The sequence below is a fragment of the Bos mutus genome, chromosome 28, assembly GCF_027580195.1.
Source record: "Bos mutus isolate GX-2022 chromosome 28, NWIPB_WYAK_1.1, whole genome shotgun sequence".
Classification (NCBI taxonomy): domain Eukaryota; kingdom Metazoa; phylum Chordata; class Mammalia; order Artiodactyla; family Bovidae; genus Bos; species Bos mutus.
In genome coordinates, this window is record NC_091644.1 from 7,581,031 (window position 1) to 7,603,050 (window position 22,020).

Sequence of the window (22,020 nt, forward strand, 5' to 3'; positions counted from 1 at the left end):
TACCTGACAGGAAGGATGAGCCGTCCCCTCCTCGTGCTGATACTTGGATTGTTTTATTTTGCGCTGCTATAAACAGGATGGTGGAAAACGTTGTTTAGTGACTATCTGTGCATTTATTTTAGGGTTTCCTTGGAGTAAGTAACTAGCACTGAAAATGGTGAGTCAGAGGATGAAAATGACATGCATATGTGTCAACACAGGTAGATACGCTGGCATTTCTCACCACTGAGTTCAGTCCCAGACCATGCCATACTTGGCTGGAGAGGCCAGGGCTTACAATTGTAATTGTGGTACTAAGTTTCCGAGCAGGATCTGAGGGGTTGCCTTTAGATACTGGCTTTTCTCTTTTCTGGCTAGGCTATACAGCTGTGATTACAGGGCTAATGATGCTTTAAACAAACAATATAATGACTGTCATCAGTGACAGCAGGAATTTCCTATGGGAGAGCTTGAACAGGAGGGTCACCAGCAGCTGGCCAGCCCCAGGGGTGCTCCTGGCAAAGGTGGGTACCACCAAGCTGAGGTCGGCTCACTTACAGGTGACCTTCCAGATAGGCTGTGCCTTGGTTTCCGTTCCAAGGTCTGATCTGTATCCTGTAGCCAAACCCTGCCCTAAGGAGGCACTGGGACAGCAAGGCACAGGCTCTTTAAACCAGACCTGCTTTGCCTTTCAAATCTCCAAACAGCCCTCTGAGGCCCTTGGTTCTACTTCAAAGGTTCTCAAACTCTTTAATACACAGGCAGTTGCTAAGCAAAGGCTATTTTGCTCCAATAAGCAATGCAGAGCTCTGCTCTAAATATGTCCCCCATCGATGTGTCATATTCACTGCTGCCCAGGCAGATGAGCTTCTGCCCTTGAACCAACCCAGATCGTCCTCCTCCTGTCTCCACATCCTGAGCGTGACAACTTTCCAGGGCATGAAGGTTCTTAGAAATCACTAGCAAAGCAATAATTTGTTTAGTGCTGTGGTGACATGCAAGGTGGAAGCCGTGCGGGAGGAAGTCTTGTGGTCGCCTAAGTCATCTTCTGGTGCTGCCAGCTCCTGCATTGTTGGGGTCCCCTGTCCTCAGCTTCCTCTTCTGTAGAATGGGAATCATCATCATATAGATTTGTCAGGTGGCTAAATATTAAATGTGGTAATGCATATGGAAACTCCTTTGTCAAGTGCTATGGGCACATTAGTTATTGGATGGAATGCTGAGAGAGCAGACCAAAGGATAACAAATATCTGGGCTACCGACACTCCTATATACACCATTCAGGTGCCCTTGGTCAGGTCCCTCTCCCATCCTCCTAATCCACTATTCCAAGCCTTCACCTGCTCACTGCTCAAGGGAAGCAGAGCCAGCTTTTCCTCTACTTCTTCAGTGAGATAGCACATTCCTGTTTGACAAAAGCTGCTCTGCGTCCAAGTTCCCCCAAGAGTTCTGTTCTCCTGCTGCACATCTTCAAAGTATCATATTAGGAAAAAGACTGGGCTTTTGCCTTAAATGTAAAATTAGTCAAATTTGTCAGCATTTTATGTCATTTGCAGTGCTCATAATGATTGTTACTTATAAATGTGCATAAACATGTAACAGCAATATTAAGGAAAATTTTGTAAAAAAAAAAGAGAGAAAGAAAGAAATCACCCTATTCCCACTACTCCAAAACATTAACTGGGGTTTTAAAATTATATTGTTTTCATAGTTTTGAGTCTTTGTTGATAAACACTTTTCTATTTTATTGAACTATGAGACACATAGAAAAAAGTGTTCAAGTCACAAATATACAGATTTAAGCATTTTCATGGACTGAACTTGTGACCACTGCCCAGCTTAAAGAATACAACATTAATGGCTCTCCAGAAGCACCCCCAGCTTCAGGCCCCATTCTAGTCTCTAGCACCTTCTACCCTCACAGTAGACAATTTCCTGGCAGCTGACATACATCGGCTTTCTACATTGTACTTTTATGTATATGAAATAACGTGTACACGCTTCTTTTTTTTTTTTTTCACTCCAAACTATGTGATTGATCCATGTCATTTCATGAAGCAGTAGTTCGTTTTATAGTGACCAAACAACATTTTCATACTGTTCTCAAACTTTTTGGTCTCAAGATCTGTTTACCCTCCTAAAAATTATTGAGATTTCAAAGAACTGTTGTATCATATAGATTGCATCTATTGATATTTAGTGTGTAAGAAATGAAAACAATTTTTAAATGACACTTATTAATTCATTTAAAAATAGCAGTAATAAATCTATATAATTTATATGTAAGCATAAATAACATTTTTTAAAAATTATATATTTTTTGAAAATTGTGAAAAGCGTAGTTTTGTCTTATATTTTTGCAGATTCTTTAATATCTATCTGGCTTAGTATAAGGCAGATGGATTTTCATATCTGCCTTTTATTCAATTAGTTGTAATTCTTTTTTTCTTTTTTTGGATGAAATAAACGAAGAAAATCTGATCTTTCACAGATATGAAGTTAGAAAATAAAGGAGTATTTTTTGGGGGGCCATGCTGTGTGGCTTTGTGGGATCTTAGTTCCCTAACCAGGGTTTCAACCCACACCCCCTGAATTGAAAGTGCAGAGTCATAACACTGAACCAGCAGGGAAGTCCCAAGAAAGGAGTGTTTTAATAAACCTTTCAGAAAATTATAGATATTATTCTTTGATACTACACCAAAATTCAACAAGTAGTAGTTTCTTGGAAGTTATTTGAAACTTTTATCAGTGAGATTTTTGTACTCTGTTACAGTAAATGCATTTGTTATCTTGCAGTTTGAATGGATATTTTAACCCATACATGATTTGGAACATGCGTGTAACAAACAGTGAAAATATTGGTTCCCTGAGTCGAGAGATCTCCCAAATGTTGATATGTTTCATTGTGTAATGTGGAAAAATCATATTCATACACCACCAATCAGAAAAATATTTATCTACTGAGAAACTGTCACGCTCACAAAGGCAGTTACAAGTTTTCCGACACTCTAACATTTGAGATTTGAAAGCCCAGAATTTATTAGGGGCCACGAATCCTGTCAGTGGTTTAATTTTATACGACAGGTTCATTTTGTTCATTTTCAAGAAAATATCTGCCAAACGCCCAGGTCTTCATAACTTTAGTTTTGTCTGCCAGTCATTCTTTCAAGGGCTTCCCAGGTGGCTCAGCAGTAAAGAATCCACCTGCCAATTCAGGAGACATGGGTTTGATCCCTGGGTTGGGAAGATCCCATGGAGAAGGAAATGGCAACCCACTTCAGTACTCTTGCCTGGGAAATCCCGTGGACAGAGGAGATTGGTGGGCTACAGTCCTTGGAGTTGCAAAGGAGCTGGACTTGACTTAGCAGCTAAACAACAACAACAACAACATTCTTTCAAATAAAAATGATGTCCTATTGCAAAAGTAGCTAGTTCAGCTCACAGCTCTAACAATTATACAGATGCTTTCCCTTGAAATGACCACTATGGTCTTTGGTATTCAGAAGTGTTTTATGTAGATTTCCCATTTTATCACATAGACTATTAAAAGTGTATTCAAAGACTGAGATTTCATAAAATTAATCCTGCACTTTTTCATCAATGACATTCTTAAGTGAAGATTTTTTTTCCTATGAGTTCCTACTGATGAGGACTATGTACAACGATTACTGTACAGTTGGTGCCAATGTCTTGGTTTGGACTATGGAAATTGTTTTACTCATCGTGGCTTTTGGATCATCAATGCACATATCAGCACAGTGAAAAAAGGCAAAGGTGTTTAGTATTTTGAAAATAGTTTTGACTTCACAGATCCCCTGAAAGGGTATTAAAGAGCCACTAGGGATTCATGGACCACATTTTAAGAACCATTACCATAGAGGATATAATATATGACTATATCATAATTTATCTGTCTAGACTATTCCTGATGGAAGTTTGCATTTTTCCCACTTGGGGACTACTTCAAACACTGCTGCTATGAACACTCTCACATGTCTTCTGGAATACACAGGCATGAATTTCTGTTGAGTATATACCTAGAAATGAAATTGTTGGTTCACTGGGTATGTATATACTCATCTTTTAAGACACTGCCAAACCATGCTCCAAAATGGTACCAATTCAGCAGTGTAAGGGAGTTCCAGTGGCTCCATGTGATAATCGAAACAACATTATTAGCTATTTGAATTTAGATATTCTTATTGTGGTTTAATTTATATCCTCCAGATGACAAATGAAATTGACCTCTTTGTTATATTTGTATTGGTCATTGACATCTTTTTTAATGAAATGCCTGTTCAATTTTTTCTTTTCAAAAATTTTCCATTGAATGTCTCTTTTTTTATCTTATTGATTTAAAATAATTATATGTGTTCTCTGAGTTAATTTTTTTTTTTCAAATGGTGAAGATAGAGCCCTCAATGACTTTTTAAAAAAATTTAACTTTCTATTTTAAGAATTGTAGATTCACATGCAATTGTAAGAAATGATACAGAGAGATCTCAAATAACTTTTACCCAGTTTCCCCCAGTGGTGTCATCTTGCAAAACTGCAATGTAGCATCGCAGCAAGGAATATCTCCACCACTACAAGAAGCCCCTTGTTGCCCTTTGGGGTTGTTTTCTCCCTCAGCGTGATTCTGTGTGGATTCATCCAGGTCGTTGTATGTATCAACAGTTCATTCTTTTTTATTGTTGGGCAGTGTTCCACATTATAGATGTTTCACAATTTCTTTAATTATTCACCTATTTAAGGTCATCTGGGTTGTTTCCAGTTTTTGTCTGTTATGAATAAAGCTGCTATAAACATTCATGTACAGATTGTTGTGTGAGTATAAGCTTTTCTTTCGTGGGATAAATCCCCAGAGGTTACAGCTTCTGGATCCTATGGTGGTTGACTGGACTTTTTAAAAAATCTACTGACTTGTTTTCCACACATTCCCACCAGCAATGCATGAGTGATAAAGTTTCTCTGTATCCTCACCAGCATTCGTTGTTGTCATCTTTTAAATTTAACCATTGGATAGAAGTGTAGTGGTATCTCATTGTGGCTTTTATTTTCATTTTCTTAATGGATATTGATGTAGAACACAGCCCTCATGTGCTTCATTGCCGTGTTCATATCTTCTTTATGTCTATTCATATCTTTTGCAATTATTCTAGTGGACTTTTTTTGCACTTAAGCTTTAAATTTCTTCATATATTCCAGATATTAGTCCTTTGATGGATATGTGACTTGCAAATATTTTCTTCTAGATTGTAGCTAATTATTACATCGTTTTTATATGAGTTTTGTGGAGCAAAAGTTTTAATGTTGATGAGATCAAATTCATTAATTTTTCCTTTTCTGAATTGTGTTTCTGGTATAAAATCTGAACACTTTAGCAATCTGTAGAATGAGAACAATAAAAGCATTCATCTTTGTTTTCAGTCTTAGAAAGGATTTATTGTTTTGCGTTAAATCTAATGTTAGTTGTGAGTTTTTATAGATGATTTTTATCAGGTTCTCCTCTATTCCTAGCTTTCTGAGAGTTTTATAGTGAATGAGTGTTGAATTTTTTCAAGTACTATTAACATCAATTGATATGATCATGGAGAAGGCAATGGCACCCCACTCCAGTACTCTTGCCTGGAAAATCCCATGGACGGAGGACCCTGGTGGGCTGCAGTCCTTGGAGTTGCTAAGAGTCGGACACTACTGAGCGACTTCTCTTTCACTTTTCACTTTCATGCATTGGAGAAGGAAATGGCAACTCACTCCAGTGTTCTTGCCTGGAGAATCCCATGGACAGGGGAGCCTGGTGGGCTTCCATCTATGGGGTCGCACAGAGTCAGACACGACTTAAGTGAGTTAGCAGCAGCAGCAGCAGATATGATCATGTCATTTTCTATTTTAACCTACCAATATGGTAGATTACAATGATTGCTTTTTGGGTATGTACCAGCTGTGCATTCCTGAAATAAACTCCATTCTTTCATTGTATGTGATTATTTTTATGTATTGTTAAGTTCTATTTGCTAATATTTTGTTTAAAATTTTTGCATCTCTATTTGTGAAAGTTAGGTTTATTCCTGTAGTATTTTTGTCTGGTTGTGACATAAAGTTATAAGAGTACTGCTAGCTTCATAAAACAGATTGGGAAATGTACCCATCTTTTCTATTTTCTGGAAGACATTTTGTAAACTGTATGTTAATTATTGCTTAAATATTTTGTAAAATCCTCAAGTGAAGTCATCTGGACCTGGAAATTTACTTGGGGAGAGTATTTAAATTATGAATTCAATTTCCTTAACTGTTATATGCTATTTCAAGGATCTATTTTATATTGGTTGAGATTTGGTAGCTTGTGCTTTTGTAAAGAATTTGTCCATTTAATCTCAGTTGTCACATTTATGTGTATCTAGATGTGTGTAATATTCTCTTGCTATCTTTTTAATCAATTTGCATACATTGAACCATCCTTGCATCCCAAGGATACATTCCATTTCATCATGGCATCCAGTTCTTGTAATGTGCTGTTGAATTGTTTGCCAGTATTTTATAGAAGACTTTTGTATCTCTGTTTATCATGGATATTGGTCTTTAGTGTTCTTTTTTTGTGGTATTTTTGCCTGGCTTTGGTATGAGGGATGCTGGCCTCTTATGATGAGTTGAAAAGTATTCCTTCTTCTATTTTTTTTTTTTTGAAATATAAGAAGGTTTGGTATTAATTCTTCTTTGAATGTTTGATAGAAATCTCTGGTGAAGCCATCTAGTCCTTGGCATTTTGGTGTGTGGAGGGGAAATATTTGACTACTGTTTAGTCTCCCTATTTGTTATTGATCTGTTCAGATTTTCTAAAACTTAACTCTTTTCTAATGTATGCATTTGGTGACATATAGTTCCCTCTCAGCATTGTTTTAGCTATGCAATACACATTTTGATATGTTCTACTTTCAGTTTTATTTAATGCAATATATTTTGTAAAATTTCCCTTGAGACTTACTTTCTGATCCATGGATTATTTCGAAGTATACTGTTTAGTTTCCAAGTGTTTGGAGATCTCCTGTTACTGACTTCAGATTGACTCTGTTATGATCAGAAAATACAGTTTGCATATTTCACCTTTTATACAGTTGTTGGAGTTTGTGTTATGGTCTGGCATGTGGTTTGTCTCAGGATATGTTTTGTGGGGGCTTGTGTATTCTACTACTGTTGGGTGCCCTGTTCCGTAAATATGTTACTTGAACGTTTTTTAGAATTTCCTTTTTTTTGTGTGTGTGTGTGTAATAAAGTTTTATTGAAGTATAAAGGAGATAGAGAAAGCTTCTGACATAGGCATCAGAAGGGGGCAGAAAGAGTACCCGCCTGCTAGTCTTCAGCTGGATGTTATATAGTCACTAGCAGTCTGTTAATGAAAGAAAGGAATGTCTTAAAATTCAGAATGGCACCAGGCCCCTCACCCATAAGATGCATTTTGGGATAGTCTTGGCGCCAAATGGTTTAATTTCCTTTTGATTGAAGTATTATGCTCTACTTTTCTAGTTATTCTTGGGAGGAAGATTTATCTGCTATACCTGGTTCAATGTAGTTAGAAGTAAAAGTAACCCTTAAACATGTATGTGAATCTGAACGTGTATCCTGTATTCATGAGGCTGTGAATGATTTGACCAACAGGTCCTGTGACGGCTACTTCCTCTGGCACTTGGCCAGAGCAGGAAGTTCTTATCTAAAATCACAATTGTTACTAGCTGTGACTTGTCTTCTCTGTTCTCCAGGACTTTGTGTCGTGTATTGAGAACTACAGACGAAGAGGACAAGAACTATATGCGTCTCTATACAAAGATCACGTACAGGTGAGAAGCAAGACAGTGTCTTTCTCTGTACAGTAGACTGGAATCCACCTGGAACGTGAAATAAAGATTCACGAGAGCCTTTGGCTTAAACTCTAAATTGGCTCAGACAACAGTTGATCATCAGTGAGTCAGTTCCACCTGCAAGACCTACGCCATGGAATTTGGATCCACAGTGACAGCAGCTGAAGAGATAGGCAGTGTGTCCACTCACTTATCTACCCATTCATCTACTAGTAAACAGGCATCGAGAGCCCAGGGTGCCTTCAGACCTTGTGCTGGGCACTAGGGGCATGACTCTGTTATCTATGCCCCTGGGACAGGCCCTTGCATGTCAATGTCTCACTATTTGAGTTCACCAACTTCATTCAGAACTAGCAATACAATTAATAAATCCGGTTGGCATTGGGGGAAAAATAAGATGAATCATTTAGGATTGCATCCTTTATTTAGGAATATCCCTCATCACACTTGTTCCATTTCAAGACAGACAACATTGTTTATCTAAACTTTCAAATCAGCATCTAGTCAAGACCAGCAACCATTTCTCTTCCTGTGGTTGGAAATGCTTGGAAGATTTGTTCATGGCTAGGAGAGTTGTGCACTGTGGTACTTGGTGGATTTCTGCTGAAATGTGAAAGATGGAAAGTTCATGGGAAAGGATGGAACCTCAGCAGAGGCTCTGAGCCCAGAAGGCAAGGGTCCAACCTCCTGGACCCGGCTCATTTTCAGCATGGGGCCTGTCTGGGGCTCAGAGAGCGCTTGAGAAAGTTGTGTAGAGCTTTACTGTTGATTGAGGTATTTTTGAGAAAATCAGCATTTTGAGGCTAATCCATAAGGACACTTTCCAAGTGTTTAAATATTTAAGACAGATTGTTTTGATGTTTTAAAGGATGCAGATGTTATCGCTGTCTGATGGATATGATGAGGTCTGGAGCGCTTACCCTGCTTTCTTTTAAGCAACAGCACACTTTCCCAATGTAGCCTCGCTCCACTTCCTGAGAAGTCAAGTCCAAGGTCTGAAAAGAAATCAGGCCCGTGAAATATGCTGTGTTCTTCAAGGACAGCTTCTCCTAAGTACACTCTGTGAGGTCCTCCCAAGAGGGTGGAGATAATGAGATTCAGGCCCTCACCCACTCGGCTCTAGTAACAGGCTACATAAACCTTCTCCACTTGGGCATTTTACCTGCACCCAAGAGGTCGCTGGAGATGCAGGCGCTCACTCCGTGATGAGAGAGACCTGCCGGTAGGCTGTGTCTACCGCAGGTGCCAATCCATCCCGCACTTTCTCCTGCTGGACATAAGGTTGCCGAGAGCAGGGGTGTGGCCTTGAGTATGGACACATCCACCTCTTTGCAGTCTGCTCTGTGTGGGCTCTCAAGACCCTAACAGTTCCAATCCCAATAAATGATGCTCACAGCCCATCCTGTAACCATTCATCACCGACCAAAGTCAGGTCAGCCATACTCCAGCACTGGGACTGGAAGTAGACAAGGGCTGGTTGCCAAGAGGAAAGCCTCAAGGAGGCTACCCAGGAGTTTCTATTTAGCCAAGGATCATAGCTGCCTCTAAGTCACCAGCATCCCTGCCTCTGGGTCTGATGTGGCATTTGGCCCATCGAGGTTTGAACCGAAAGACTTCACCCTGTGCCCAAACATGGGCATTCCGAACACCTTGCAGGTGCAGAAACTCAGGACTTTTGCTTATTTAGTCCCGTCATGTGCTCAGTCCTGGGACCACATATAGCCTTCTATTATGGATTAAACAACTGTTCATCTCTGAGGGATGAATGAGGGATCCTATCACCGACACTCGTATGTCTGACTGCAGATATTCAAGAAAACACATTTGCCCTGCGATGAAGGCTCAGGCAGACATGAACCTCCAGGTCGCACAAATGGAGCCTTAAGGTGGGAGGGATGATCCTAAAAGACGGATTGGCAACTCCAGATGGACAACCCAGTAGCTTGGGGTCGTTCATCCTCTATGAAGCTCGATATGGAACTACAGATGCAACAATAGTCTCCAAGGAGCTAAAATATTTTCCCCAAACGAGTGTTCATTTCATATAACTAAATCCATATAAAAGACTTTGGATAGTCATTATTTTCCTGGAGTCTTTTATTAAAAAGTTGGAGTACTTGTAAAATGCTATGATCATTTTGGGTATGAATTTAAGAACTGTGGAGAAACAAAGTAATCTTGTTCTGAAATAAGATTTGCTTTATTCACAATAATAATACTAACTGCTTAAGTTTGTGAGGCACCATATTAAACTCTTGAAAATATTGTCTCATTTGATCCTTATATAATCCCATGGTTTTATTATTGCGGTAATATTACTAACCACATTTGACTGATGAAGATTCTGTGTTTCCTTCAGATTAACTGGCTAGTGAAAAGCAGAAATATTGTGACAACCCAGGTTCATCTGACACCAAAGACCATGTGCTTAGAACTATAACATCTGTCTTGTTTTTGAGGCAGTTTGCAAGCTCTGAGAATGATTTTCCCGTTTAAAATGGTCCAGATTTTCAGGGCCTACCTCGAAGTCTGCCAGTCTTTGAATTAATACGGGCAGAAAGCAGGATTTAATAAAATGATACCAGGGCCCTAGGAAAGGATTCAGGCATGCAGGCTGAAGCTAAAGGCTGTGGAATCAGACAGACTGGGTTTCGATCCTAGCTTGGCCAGCTGTTGGTCACCTTAGGGAAATCACTTCTCCTCTTGTAGACTTCGTTCCTTCATGAGGATAATAGAAATTACTTACAAGTTCCCACATTCACTTTCAGTGTCATTGTGTGGAGGAGATGAAATAGAGCAGGTAAGGGGCTCAGCTTAATATATGACAATGAGTGTCTTCTCTATGTCACATTTATAAGGTCTGTGCTTCTTGTCATGAACACTTTCACCTTTCTGAAAAATTAAAATGTAGGGTGCATACCATCAAATATGTGAATAGTTGCAAAAGTTCGCCCTGCAGACAAAGGTGATTCTGCTGTCCAAACTGAACTGAAATGTCTTCTTGAAAGATGATGTAGGGGACTTCAGTGTGGCATACAAAAGCGGTTTGGGTGTTGATGTATTTTGTTAAAGGTTTGAGTTATACTCTAGCAGAAGATGCTGGGCTTCCCCAGTGGCTCAGTGGTAAGGAATCTGCCTGCAATGCAGGAGACATAAGAGCTGTGGGTTGGATCCCCGGGTCAGGAAGATCCCCTGGAGGAGGAAATGGCAACCCACTCCAGTATTCTTGCCAGGAAAATCCCATGGACAGAGAAGTCTGGCAGGCTACAGTCCATAGTGTTGCAGAGTCAGACACGACAGGGTGACTGAGCACAGCGGACCACCAGCAGAAAGTACAACAGTCAAGTGCTACATATGCCAACTGTGAAGGTTTCATAGACATTAGGTGGGGTTATTTTCACTATTATCAAAGGTTTGGGCTTCTGTGAACGGTCTCATCACACCTTCAGTCCAGACACTAGGAGTGCTTTCAGTAGGAGTGGGTAGGGACCATGGTAAAATTCCCTGTCTACTCTGAAGGGCAGGGGCTATGGTGGGCTGCTGTGTCTGTTCTATCAAATAGCTCCCCAGTCCCCTGATGAGTAGCATGGGGGCCTTTGGGACAGCACAGCACACAGCAGTCATGAAGCTCTATGGGCCAAAGGGCAGAGGATTTTTCTCCTCCTTGAACCTGAGTTAAATGGTCTCAAAGCTGGACAAACTGATTTCTTCTCCTGACCTGGTCCTGGCTCCAGAGATTTCACTACACACCCTGCATGTGCTTGGGGCTGCCTTTTGAGGTTATTTTATTCAGGCAGTTACGAGGGGCTTGGTCTGCTCATCCCAGGAGGTTTGGGGCCAGGCCGAATAAGAGCTGTATCCAGGGGTGATGCTATATTTTTGCTTCCCAGAGACGGAGATGTGGCAACATCAAGGCGGCCAGTGCGTGGACCAGAATCCAGGAGCAGCTTTTTGGGGAGCTGGGCTTGTGGCATCAGATGGCAGAAGCCACACCCTGCTCCCAGTGGGAACTGGATTGGAGAGAAGGACCGGCTCGTATGCGGAAACGCATCAGACGCTTATCTCCACTGGAGGCCCCGAATCAAGAAAGGCTCAAGGTAAGAATTAGATGCAACAAGACAGGATGCTTCCAGACAGGAAGTGTGTAGGGAGATGTCTCCCTAGCTTTTCCATCTGATGTTTCCATTAGGAGTACTTTGGCATGAACAGGTAGGAAAGAGAATGTCCACAGTTAACTGCAGCAGTGCTGTGATGTATTCTTGATGCTGTTTGACAGAAGAATCACTGATTCCCCGAGTACATAGAAGGGATGCTCTAACTACAGTCTGAATGAATGTAGATATGAGTGGTTCATATCTACAGCACCAACCCCACCAACCTAATACCATGCTGACATCCAGAAAAGCCCATTAGAATGATCTGGATGCCAGCTTTTGGAAAGAGCAATGTGATGGACATAGTCTACATGCCCAAGTTATGTGTCTGGAGCAGTCATAACCAGCCCTCATACGGGCATTACTGCGCAGGCAAATCCCGTATCAAGTCTTGCAGTGGAAATAGTTGGAACTCAGCTATTTCTGCAAGCTCGAGCCAGTGACCCATTTAGTCCAAATGACACTGAAACTGGATTAGGTTCCCAGGCAAGAAAATCTGGACAGTCCCTGGGACTTGGCTGTAACGAAGCTTGGACTCTCTATCAAAAGCCTTTTAAATGATGAAGAATCATCCTTGGATTGGTAGTGAATATAGGAAGAACCTGTTAACAGCATTTCAAGTTCTCACTGAATGATCCTAGTTTAAGAGATTCTAAAAAGCTGTCTTTCCAAACCCTGGAACTCAAGATGTTTTCTTCTGCATTCACCTGAAGTTACAATGTTGGGTTTATTCTCTAGTCCATCACCTCAGAATCTTTTACCCATCTTAAATCCTTTGTAAAACCTAATGAAAAATTATATTTAATTTATTCAGTAGACATTTTAAGTTTCAATGTATTATCAATAAACATCTGGTGGTATATAGTATTTTCCCCTCAAATACATTCCTTAGGAGATGGAGGCAGGAAAAATAGGCCTACCCATGGTGCTGATGGCAAGGCTAAAGGCTGGCTGTGGAACCTGGCCTCTGGTCTCTTGGGCTGCCCCAGACCCTGTCTCTGGTCCCCCCTCCAGGGTGGCCCATACCACAGACAGCCAGGATGCTCTTTACTCCCATTTGGCATATCTTTGGTAATTACTGTAAATCTGACTTAATGGAAAATTGTGGGTTTTTTCCCCTTTGACTCAGGAACATTAATATTTGCATTTCATCGTGGTCCTTTAGGATTTGGCATTTTGCTCCCCTTGCAGCTGAGTCTTGAGTGTATGAGTGATTCAAAGGGGTCAAATATGTGTGTGCGTGTGTATGTGTGTTTGTGCAAATCTTTGGAATGGGGGCGGGGGCACATAGGTATCCACATTTAATTTCTGTTTCTCTGGTTTTATTTTAGGAAAGCCAAGACAGAAATGGCAATGTTTCTCAAATAAACACTGAACACCAAGGTATTCAACTTATCTATTTTTTAATTTAATAGTTAAACCAATTTTTTGCTTTATTTAACATCTTCTTAAAGGTATCAAGTTAATATACTGTAGGGACTGCAAGTCTAGAGTAGAGAGTGCAAACCCTTTCATCACCATGTTCTTGCAGACATGAGTACTCTATTAAGGGAAGGACTTGGGGTTTATGTTGCAACAATAAGAACTTTTTTCAGGAAAATTATCTTGTCAATTTGCTCTGTGAGGGAAATCTTAAGTGCCCTGCCCAATACAAATACATGTTCAATATGTGACCTAAAACACCTCGGAGGAAAATGGGAAAATGTTTTAGAGCAAAAGTGGATGGAAGAGATATTTAATACTTACACTGAATTCTCTGATTATAAAGATGACAGATATAGTGGTCATTATTATCTCTCCAGTTTTAAAATGTACTTTGAATTCCTTATATTTATTTTTTATGTAATACTCATGGAGGAACTTGGTTGAATTGATATGTTGATAATCTAGTTCATTTTCAGAGATCATTTTGCCCCGTACACTTCCAAGTGAAAGTGAAAGTTGCTCAGTCATGTCCAATTCTTTGCAACCCCATGGACTATACAGTCCATGGAATTCTCTAGGCCAGAATACTGGAGTGGGTAGCCTTCCTTTCTCCAGGGGATCTTCCCAACCCAGTGATCGAACCCATGTCTCCTGCATTGCAGGCAGATTCTTTACCAGCTGAGCCACCAGGGAAGGCCTGAACACACCCAAATGCATACCAAATACACACTCAGACACATGCACTATACTTCAGTTTTTGTGTTTCTGCCAAAGATGTGCCTTTTGTTTCAAACACTCCCTGTCTGTAAGTTTCACTGTACCTTAGGCTGCAGTTAATGTTATCTCTTTAACCAAGTGACAACTTCCTAGAGCTGATTAAACTTGTCTCGTTCAGTGCCTTAGCACCGGAGTTTGTGTGGAGCTTGCTATCTTGCCAGTCTGCAGTAACAAAGCCCAGAAATAAGGATCTTGAACCCTGACCCTGTGTTGATTTGGGGGTCCCACTGTAGCGCAGGACTTGGGATGACATTGTAACACCCATTTTTTGGTTTCTCTTCTTTTCAGCCCAAGCGCCATAACCCTAAGGTTAGAAGGACAGTCTGCCTGCTCTCCTTCTCAAAATGGGTAGCTGCAGAGGATGCAGTGGCAGAAAGCAGGGGCTGGTTTTATGAGGACAAAAAAACCAGGGCCATGGGCTGCTCAGTCCTCTCGTTCACCATACATAGGGCCCCCCTGGTTGCCTAGGACCCCAGGTCTTCTCTGTGTTTCCAGCATGGATGCCCAGTTCCCAGTAGGGAGCTTAGGAAGGGAAAGAAAGGGAGTGTACTCTCCGCCATGCCTGCAGGGTGCCCGTGCCTGCACAGTGTTCTCCTTGCCTGGGGAAAGCCTGTCATGACTGTCGCTGTGAGCGGCAGGCGCTTTCACTCAGCCAGATGTGAGACGCCCAGGCGGGGAGGAGTTCAAAGAGATGAACATCCTGGCACAAAGAAAATGACCAGAAGCCCCCTTGACCTGGCTGCCATGTGCAATGTGCTGCTCAAGGCAGGTGGACACCCAGGACAGGGTGGAGGAAGAACATCTAGGGATATACGTAGGTCTATGCTTAGCTGGTACCCAAATGCACGTGTCCAGGAGTGCATCCTCAGGAAATAAGTCTGTATGTACACACACTGATTGCAGCACAGTAGATTTTGGTACAGAAATAGATAATAGTTGTATCTCTAAAAAATAGGAAACAGGTTGAGTGTTTATGGAAGTCACACAATAGATTATTACACAGCCACTTAAGTTGCTTTCTAAGACCTTTTAATGGAATAGGAAAGTATTCATGGCATAACTTTTTTTGAGCAAAAATTTAGAAAAGAAAGGCTATAAATTCAATATAATTCTCATCATGTCAAAAATTACATGTGTGTGTACATATACATGGGGCTTTCCAGGTGACTTGGTGGTAAAGAATCAGCCTGCCAATGAGGAAATGCATGAGACATGGGCTTGATCCCTGGGTCAGGAAGATCCCCTGGAGGAGGAAATAGCAACCGACTTCAGTATTCTTGCCTGAAAAATCCCATTGACAAAGGGGCCTGGTGGGCTACACTCCATGGGATTGCAAAGAGACAGATGCAACTGAGCATGAACACACGTGTTTTTCTGCACATACACATATGTGTACAGAAACGATATAGAAGTACACCCAAGTACGGCCAGTGAGGGCAAAGAGCCCGGAGATGAAAGGGACTCTAGCGAGGGACTCGGCTCAGATCCTGCCTCAGATGTTAGTAGCCGTATGACCTTGAGTCAAATAATTAGCCTCTGTCAGTATCTTCATTTGTCAAGTGAGGATGGAATGGAATCTACAGCCTAGATAGGAGTAGAGGGAAACTGTCATTCAAGGATCTGGCACAAAGTGCTCACTAAATGGAAGCTATTGTTATTTGCACTCTTTCTGGGTTCATGGGCAATATTTGTTTTATTTTTCACAGTTTTTGTATTTCTCCCAATTTCATGAGTGTTCCAAGTTTTTTTTCTTTTACAATAAGAAGATAGTTTCCATAATTAGGAGGGAAAAGATCACTTTTTAAAAAGAGTAACAAAGTGAAGTTGAGAAAAAGCAAATTCTGGTGACCCTCTAGGGAATTGCTTTACTGATTAATGAAGGTGAATTTTGAGATGTCGCCCTATGGTCACTGGAGACCCGAGAGCAACCGGGCTTAGATACACTTTCTGGAGTAAATCAACCTGCAGGCATGATCACCTCACAGTGAGGTCAGAGGGGCATGTCCACTTTCAGAAACATCGAGGGACACCCTGGGGTCCACACCACTCATGGCTGCTCTGAGACTTTGCAGCTCCTCCCAGGGCCTCGGGCCTGGGCTGCACCTTCCCTCATGATGCAGGGTGGCCCATGCGCAAACCACATGTCCCCTTCCTGCTGTTGCAGACGAGCTGACACTGAAGGAAGGCGAGAGCGAGGCAGACGAGGTGGCGGGCTGCACCCAGCTGACCTTCTTCCCTGCCTTGCACGAAAGCCTGCACTCCGAAGATTTCTTAGAGCTATGTCAGGAAAGACAAGTCATCTTACAAGAGCTTCTTGATCATGAAAAGGTAACACAACCCGTCATGATTACTCTTTAAAGATTATCAGACATGAGAGAACTCAACTTTTTGCATTCCCATGGGAGGTGATATCTCTATTCACCATAAAAAAGAGAAGGAGCAAAAAAATCCCAGCATACTCCTAAATTTGTGGGCCCAGAGCAAGTGTGGGAATGCCCATAATCTTGCATCAAAATGTTTAGATGTAAATCACAGTGCTAATCTGTTAAATGAAATTTGTTCTAATGTCCTACATTGACCTTTACAATAACCTGGGGGGCCAATTTCAGCTTAGAATTCTTGACCTTCTTGTGCTTCAGCATCTTGGTCCCCTGCTCACAGCCTGCCACCCCGAGGGTTGATCCCACACCTTCCTGAGGGGCCTTGGTGGATGTGCTTGGACACTGACCCATTCGCCCCAGCTGTCCCCATGCTCCTCACCCTGAAATCAGCTCCCCTCGCCAGCACTCAAGCCTAGAGGAAGCACACTCACGGCACCGTGAGCCCCGGAACGGTGGGCCTGTGCATAGCATGCACAGCCAGGAGGCAGGCTGCGCGCTTGGCAGGGAAACCTGTGGTTGGGAACGCCTGGAGCTGGGCTGTGGGATCCCAGGCTCTTGGTGTGCGTGACCTCTGGGTATGCCTGGAGGAGGGCTAGGGGGACTCCCTGAAGTACAGGCACAGAGGTGGGCTCTCTTACACAAATCTAAGTAAGTATGGAAGATGAAGCGCATGTCCCAAAGTAGCACAGAACTGAACTGAAATCCCAACATGGCCACATACTACATACATGGCCGGTTACTTCATCTTCACGAGCCTCAGTTACTCTCATCTTTAATATCGCAGCCATAGCAACCGTTTCACAAAGTGCTCATAAGGCTTAAATGGAATAACAGAAGCCAAGTGACTAGTGCAGAGCCCAGCTCACGTGAGGTGGCTCATTAAAGACCAGTTCTCTTCCCTTTTCAAAGGCTTTCTCATCTATCAACACTTCTGTCTGGGTTACTATGCACGTAAGTGAAGAAGAGGCCCCAGCAAAGCAGAGGAGTGGGCAGGGCAGGGCCAGAAAGTCATGCAGGGTCTACACAGAGGTGAATGCATGAGAGCTGAGGCCGAGCCTGGCCACAGGGTAGAGACGAGCAGAGCAGACCTACGGGCCACTGAGTAAGCAGCCTGGATTTCCAGGCACAGATGACAAGCTCAGAGAGTCTGTGATGGGTTTCAGCAAGGAGCAGAAATCGCAGCCTGTCCTTTCCAGGGGCAGCTTCCTGGTAGAGACTCCTGGAGGGTGTCAGATTGGGATTTGCTCCTTCCAGGTGTTAGGTAAAAGGGCTGGCTTGAAGCGCATTGGCCAAAGGGATGACTGCAGTGCTTCTACACATCGCTTAGTTGCTTTCAGATCTGGGTAACAGTTCAGTCAACACAGTCCTGGAAGAACAAGGTCCTCATAAGTGCTTAACCCGCAGCTTTCAGCCAGAGAGCACATTTGCAAGCCCCCATCATATCTGGCCACCGTGCGTCTGCTCATGCTGGTTCATCTACCTGCAGTGTTCTGCGTGCTAGACTCCTGGCAGCTGACTCGCCGAAGCCCATCTTGACCAGTCCCCAGTCAGAGACCTAGAGAGCTGTCTCCTTCATTCCCTGTGTCCCCTGCCCACTACATCTCCTCCTACCTTTGCCCCTGGCATACAGGCTAACCTTCACCACTCCACCTGTCTCTCTCTCTCTCACTGTACTGATGCTCATTAATGGAGTGACCCCCATTTCTCCCTGAGGTGCCCAACTAGGGGCATGCCAGTGAGTAAACACTGATGAAAAAGATTTACTATGAGTGTGTGTGTGCTAAGTTGCTTCAGTTGCATCTGACTCTTTGTGACCCATGGACTGTAGCCCACCAGGCTCCTCTGTCCATGGAATTACCCAAGCAAGAGTACTAGAGTGGGTGGCCACGCCCTTCTGCAGGGGATCTCCCTGACCCAGGGATCAAACCCACATTTCTTATGTCTCCTGCACTGGTAGATGGATTCTTTACCACTAATGCCACCTGGGAAACCCCAAAGATTTATTATATTTACATTCCTTTCATTTTGGCTATGCACATAGTGTTAGTCTACTGTGTTAAGTTTAAAAAATGGATATTAAAACATATATATATATAACATATATATGTTTATGTGTGTATACATATTCATAATATCCAGCTGCTGAGTGCTAACAGCTGATAACAGTTTGAACACATCATCTGTTAATATGTTCATATAGGTAAATGGATGTTTAACAACTGCCTAGTCAATTGAAAACAGCTAGGAGATCAGTGCTTTCTCACTTTAAAAACCTTTCTTTGCTTTATGCTCTTAAAGGATCTTGTGAAGCAGTGATTCTCAGCATGGGGCAGCCTTACTCCCAGGGGCCATTGCCAATGTCAGGAGACACATGTGGTTGTCACGACTTGGTGGGGAAGGGTCGCTACTGGCCTCTAGTGGGCAGAGGCCAAGGATACTGCTTCACATCCTCCAGTGCTCAGGAGAGAAGAGATTAATTATTCAGCCCCAAATGCCCATAGTGCCAAGGTGAGAAATCTTGATATGAAGGATGCATATTGCACACATTATTGAGCCCTAGCCCTCCCTCCCCACTTCTCTGATAAGGTAAGGAAGTAGGGAATTATATATTGTCTCCATATTGACATGTAATTCTTTATATTGTGTTGATAAGAAGAGAGCATTGGCAATACTTTGTCTTCATTTGGTATATTAATTTTCTATTGCTGCCATAACAAATTACCAAAACTTGGTGACTTAAAACAACACACATTTATTATCTCAAAACTCGGAGCACAACATAGCTCAGCTGGTTTTCTGCCGAAGAGTCACACCTGGGCTGAAACTGAGGTGTTGGCAGGGCTGTGGGTCTCTCTAGAGACTCTGAGAATGAATGCATTTCCGAGCTCGTTCAGGTCTTGGCAGAATCCACTTCTACGATTCTGTAGGACTGAGGTCACTGTTCCTTGCTGGCTGTTAGCCAGGGGTTATTCTGAGCTGCTGGAGGTTGCCCACATCCTTGCCTTGTGGTCCCCTTCCTACATCTTCAAAGCAGCTGCAGAGGCCTTGTCACCCTGCACACCTCTCCAACCCTCTTCTGCCTCACCTTCCCTCTCCTTTGCCTCCCCTCTGCCTCCCTCCTCCATTGATTCTCTCCCACCAGCTCCTCCACCTTCCTCTTCAGCTGCTAAGGTCTCATGGGAATTGGACCTATCAGGTAATCCAGGGTAATCGCAATGTTTTAAGGCCTACTGATTTGCAATCTTAATTTCATCTGAAATGAGGAATCATTTCCAGCCCTTCCAGTAGCACGTGGGTTAGTGTTTGATGGGATAACCAGGGACGAGGCTCTTGGGGGACATCTTTGTTCTCAAACACTGCCTGCCACATTTGGTACCACTGAGGGTCCACATCTCACCTAATCCATGTTCCTACCTTCCAAGAAGAGCTTCTGCAGACTGCGTGACTCCCAGGCGCTTGCCAAGACTGGCCATGTATCTGCAGCCCTGCCTGGGCTGGGCTGAGGGAAAGGTCTGAAGTTCATAGTCACAGTCGGTGCTGATACCAGCCTGGCCTGTGCAGCGGGTACTTGCCTTCAGCATTTTTGCTAATTGTCTCATGCTGCAGCACTTCATTCCAGGGTCTTGTTGGGGGAGCCAGAGCCTGAAGCCCCCAGATGGCTAACTTTCCCAGCCTCTGAGAGGCAGGCCAGGACTAGCAAGATGCTGTTCTCCTCTCCTCCCCTGCCTGTACTTAAACTTCAGTGTTTCTGGGTCTCTGTGTCACACAGCAGGAAGCTGTCAGAATGCTTCACGTGGCTCGTGATTCCAGGCTGCACAGACAGGAGCTTGTGAAGCCTGACAGGGGCTGAGGCAGGAACTGTCCTGTCTCCACGCAGTGCTGGGCGTCCCTTTGTCCGCGGAAAGGGGCCACCCAGGGTGTGGGGGCCAAAGGAGCGTGAAGTTCTGAGCAGCTGCAAGCAAGATGGCTCTGAACATTATCAAGACATTTGTTCTTTGCACAAGTTGTTTTGATCCATTTTGTTGGGTTGTGCTCACTGCCTCTGGCTTTATGGTTAGTTGTGGAAGAGACTGTTTTCTGATTCAGCTGAATTCCTGCAGGGTCAGTGGACCAAACCACCAGATACAGCCGGTCCCTGGAGAGGCTCTAGGAGACAGGCGCGGGCCCCATGGGGACAAGCTTCTGGAGGCGGAGTGGGCAGGGGTTCTAGTCTGGCCCCAGCTCCACCTCCACCGCCTATATTGCATGTCCTCACGCTAGACTCTGTGCCAGGTATAAGGAGCTCTTGGGGGCTTATACCTGCTATTATTACTGTGACTGGGGCTCTTCCTTTAGTACTATCTTAGGATTTGTTCTTTCAGTCCAAGAAAAAGGGGGAAGTGGGGTGTGAACTCTGAACACCAAGCAATGACCTTGAGGAAGTGGGGAAGGGCCTGTCAGTGCAAACAAAGAAGGGCTCCTCTGTGGACAATGTGGAGCCCCACACAGGCCTCCTTCCAGCAGGTCAGGTTTCTCACAGGTTCCACTCTGACCCTCTGTTCCATCCTTCATCATCTCAGCAGGAAAGAGATCCATCCACTCAGACCTGGATTCTCTCAATCTGTCCCAGCTCAGCACTTGCCCAGTCGAGGAAGGGAGAATTGTTGCACTGACTCTAGAACCGTGGTGCAAATGGTAAAGAGTCTGCCTGCCAATGCAGGAGATTCAAGAGACGCCGCTTTGATCTCTGTGTTGGGAAGACCCCTGGAGAAGGAAATGGCAACCCACTTCAGTATTCTTGCCTGGAAAATGCCATGGACAGAGGAGCCTGGTAGGCTACACCCATGGGGTGGCAAAGAGTTGGACAAGACTGAGCATGCACACACACACACACTTTGCCATGAAAGTGTTCAAGCAAAGATACAGGAAACTGTGCCCACAGCAAGGGTGTGTGTGTGTGTGTGTGTGTGTGTATAGATGGTTATTTTCTGCATTTCCTCAGACTAATATTTTCTGCTTGTGTTGAGACATTTTGTGTCAAGTACTGTAATTCTAATTCAGCATTGTTGAGATAATGTCAGCATTGTTGAGAATTCTCCTAATTCAGATGTCTCCATAAGACCTTGTAGGTCTCGTGTGTTTTCTAAGTGAAAGCACACCCACGCAGGGTGTATGTGGCAGGTGTGCGCCCACACTCAGAAGAACCAGAGCATCTGCCTTCAGTGGCCATCACAGAAAGTGGGCAGGTAGCCTCTCGGAAAGTCCTGCCCCTTCTCCCCTGCCATCTCAGAAGCACTTGCTTTTAGGGCCTTTGCAAGACCCAGCCCAGGGGACTGCAGGGCACGTCTCCTCACACACTTCTGGATGGCTTGTCCCTACAGAGGCCTCTGGGGGAAGCCAGCAGACCGGAGCTCAGAATGGCAGCAGCTTAATTCATTTCTGTGTGAGAACACTGGCGCTCCGATCGCC

At 43.4% G+C, this 22,020-nt stretch overlaps 1 protein-coding gene across 2 annotated transcripts in view; it reads left to right on the forward strand.

Annotated features, from left to right (window-relative positions):
• WDFY4 (WDFY family member 4) overlaps positions 1 to 22,020 on the forward strand; it is a 250,053-nt gene that overhangs the window by 148,006 nt on the left and 80,027 nt on the right. For both annotated transcript variants that reach the window (XM_070364483.1, XM_005900617.2), the window contains exons 40-43: positions 7,737 to 7,814; positions 11,726 to 11,932; positions 13,321 to 13,372; positions 16,356 to 16,519. In XM_070364483.1, coding sequence (XP_070220584.1) covers positions 7,737 to 7,814; positions 11,726 to 11,932; positions 13,321 to 13,372; positions 16,356 to 16,519 — 501 coding nt within the window. The remainder of the gene's footprint in view (positions 1 to 7,736; positions 7,815 to 11,725; positions 11,933 to 13,320; positions 13,373 to 16,355; positions 16,520 to 22,020) is intronic.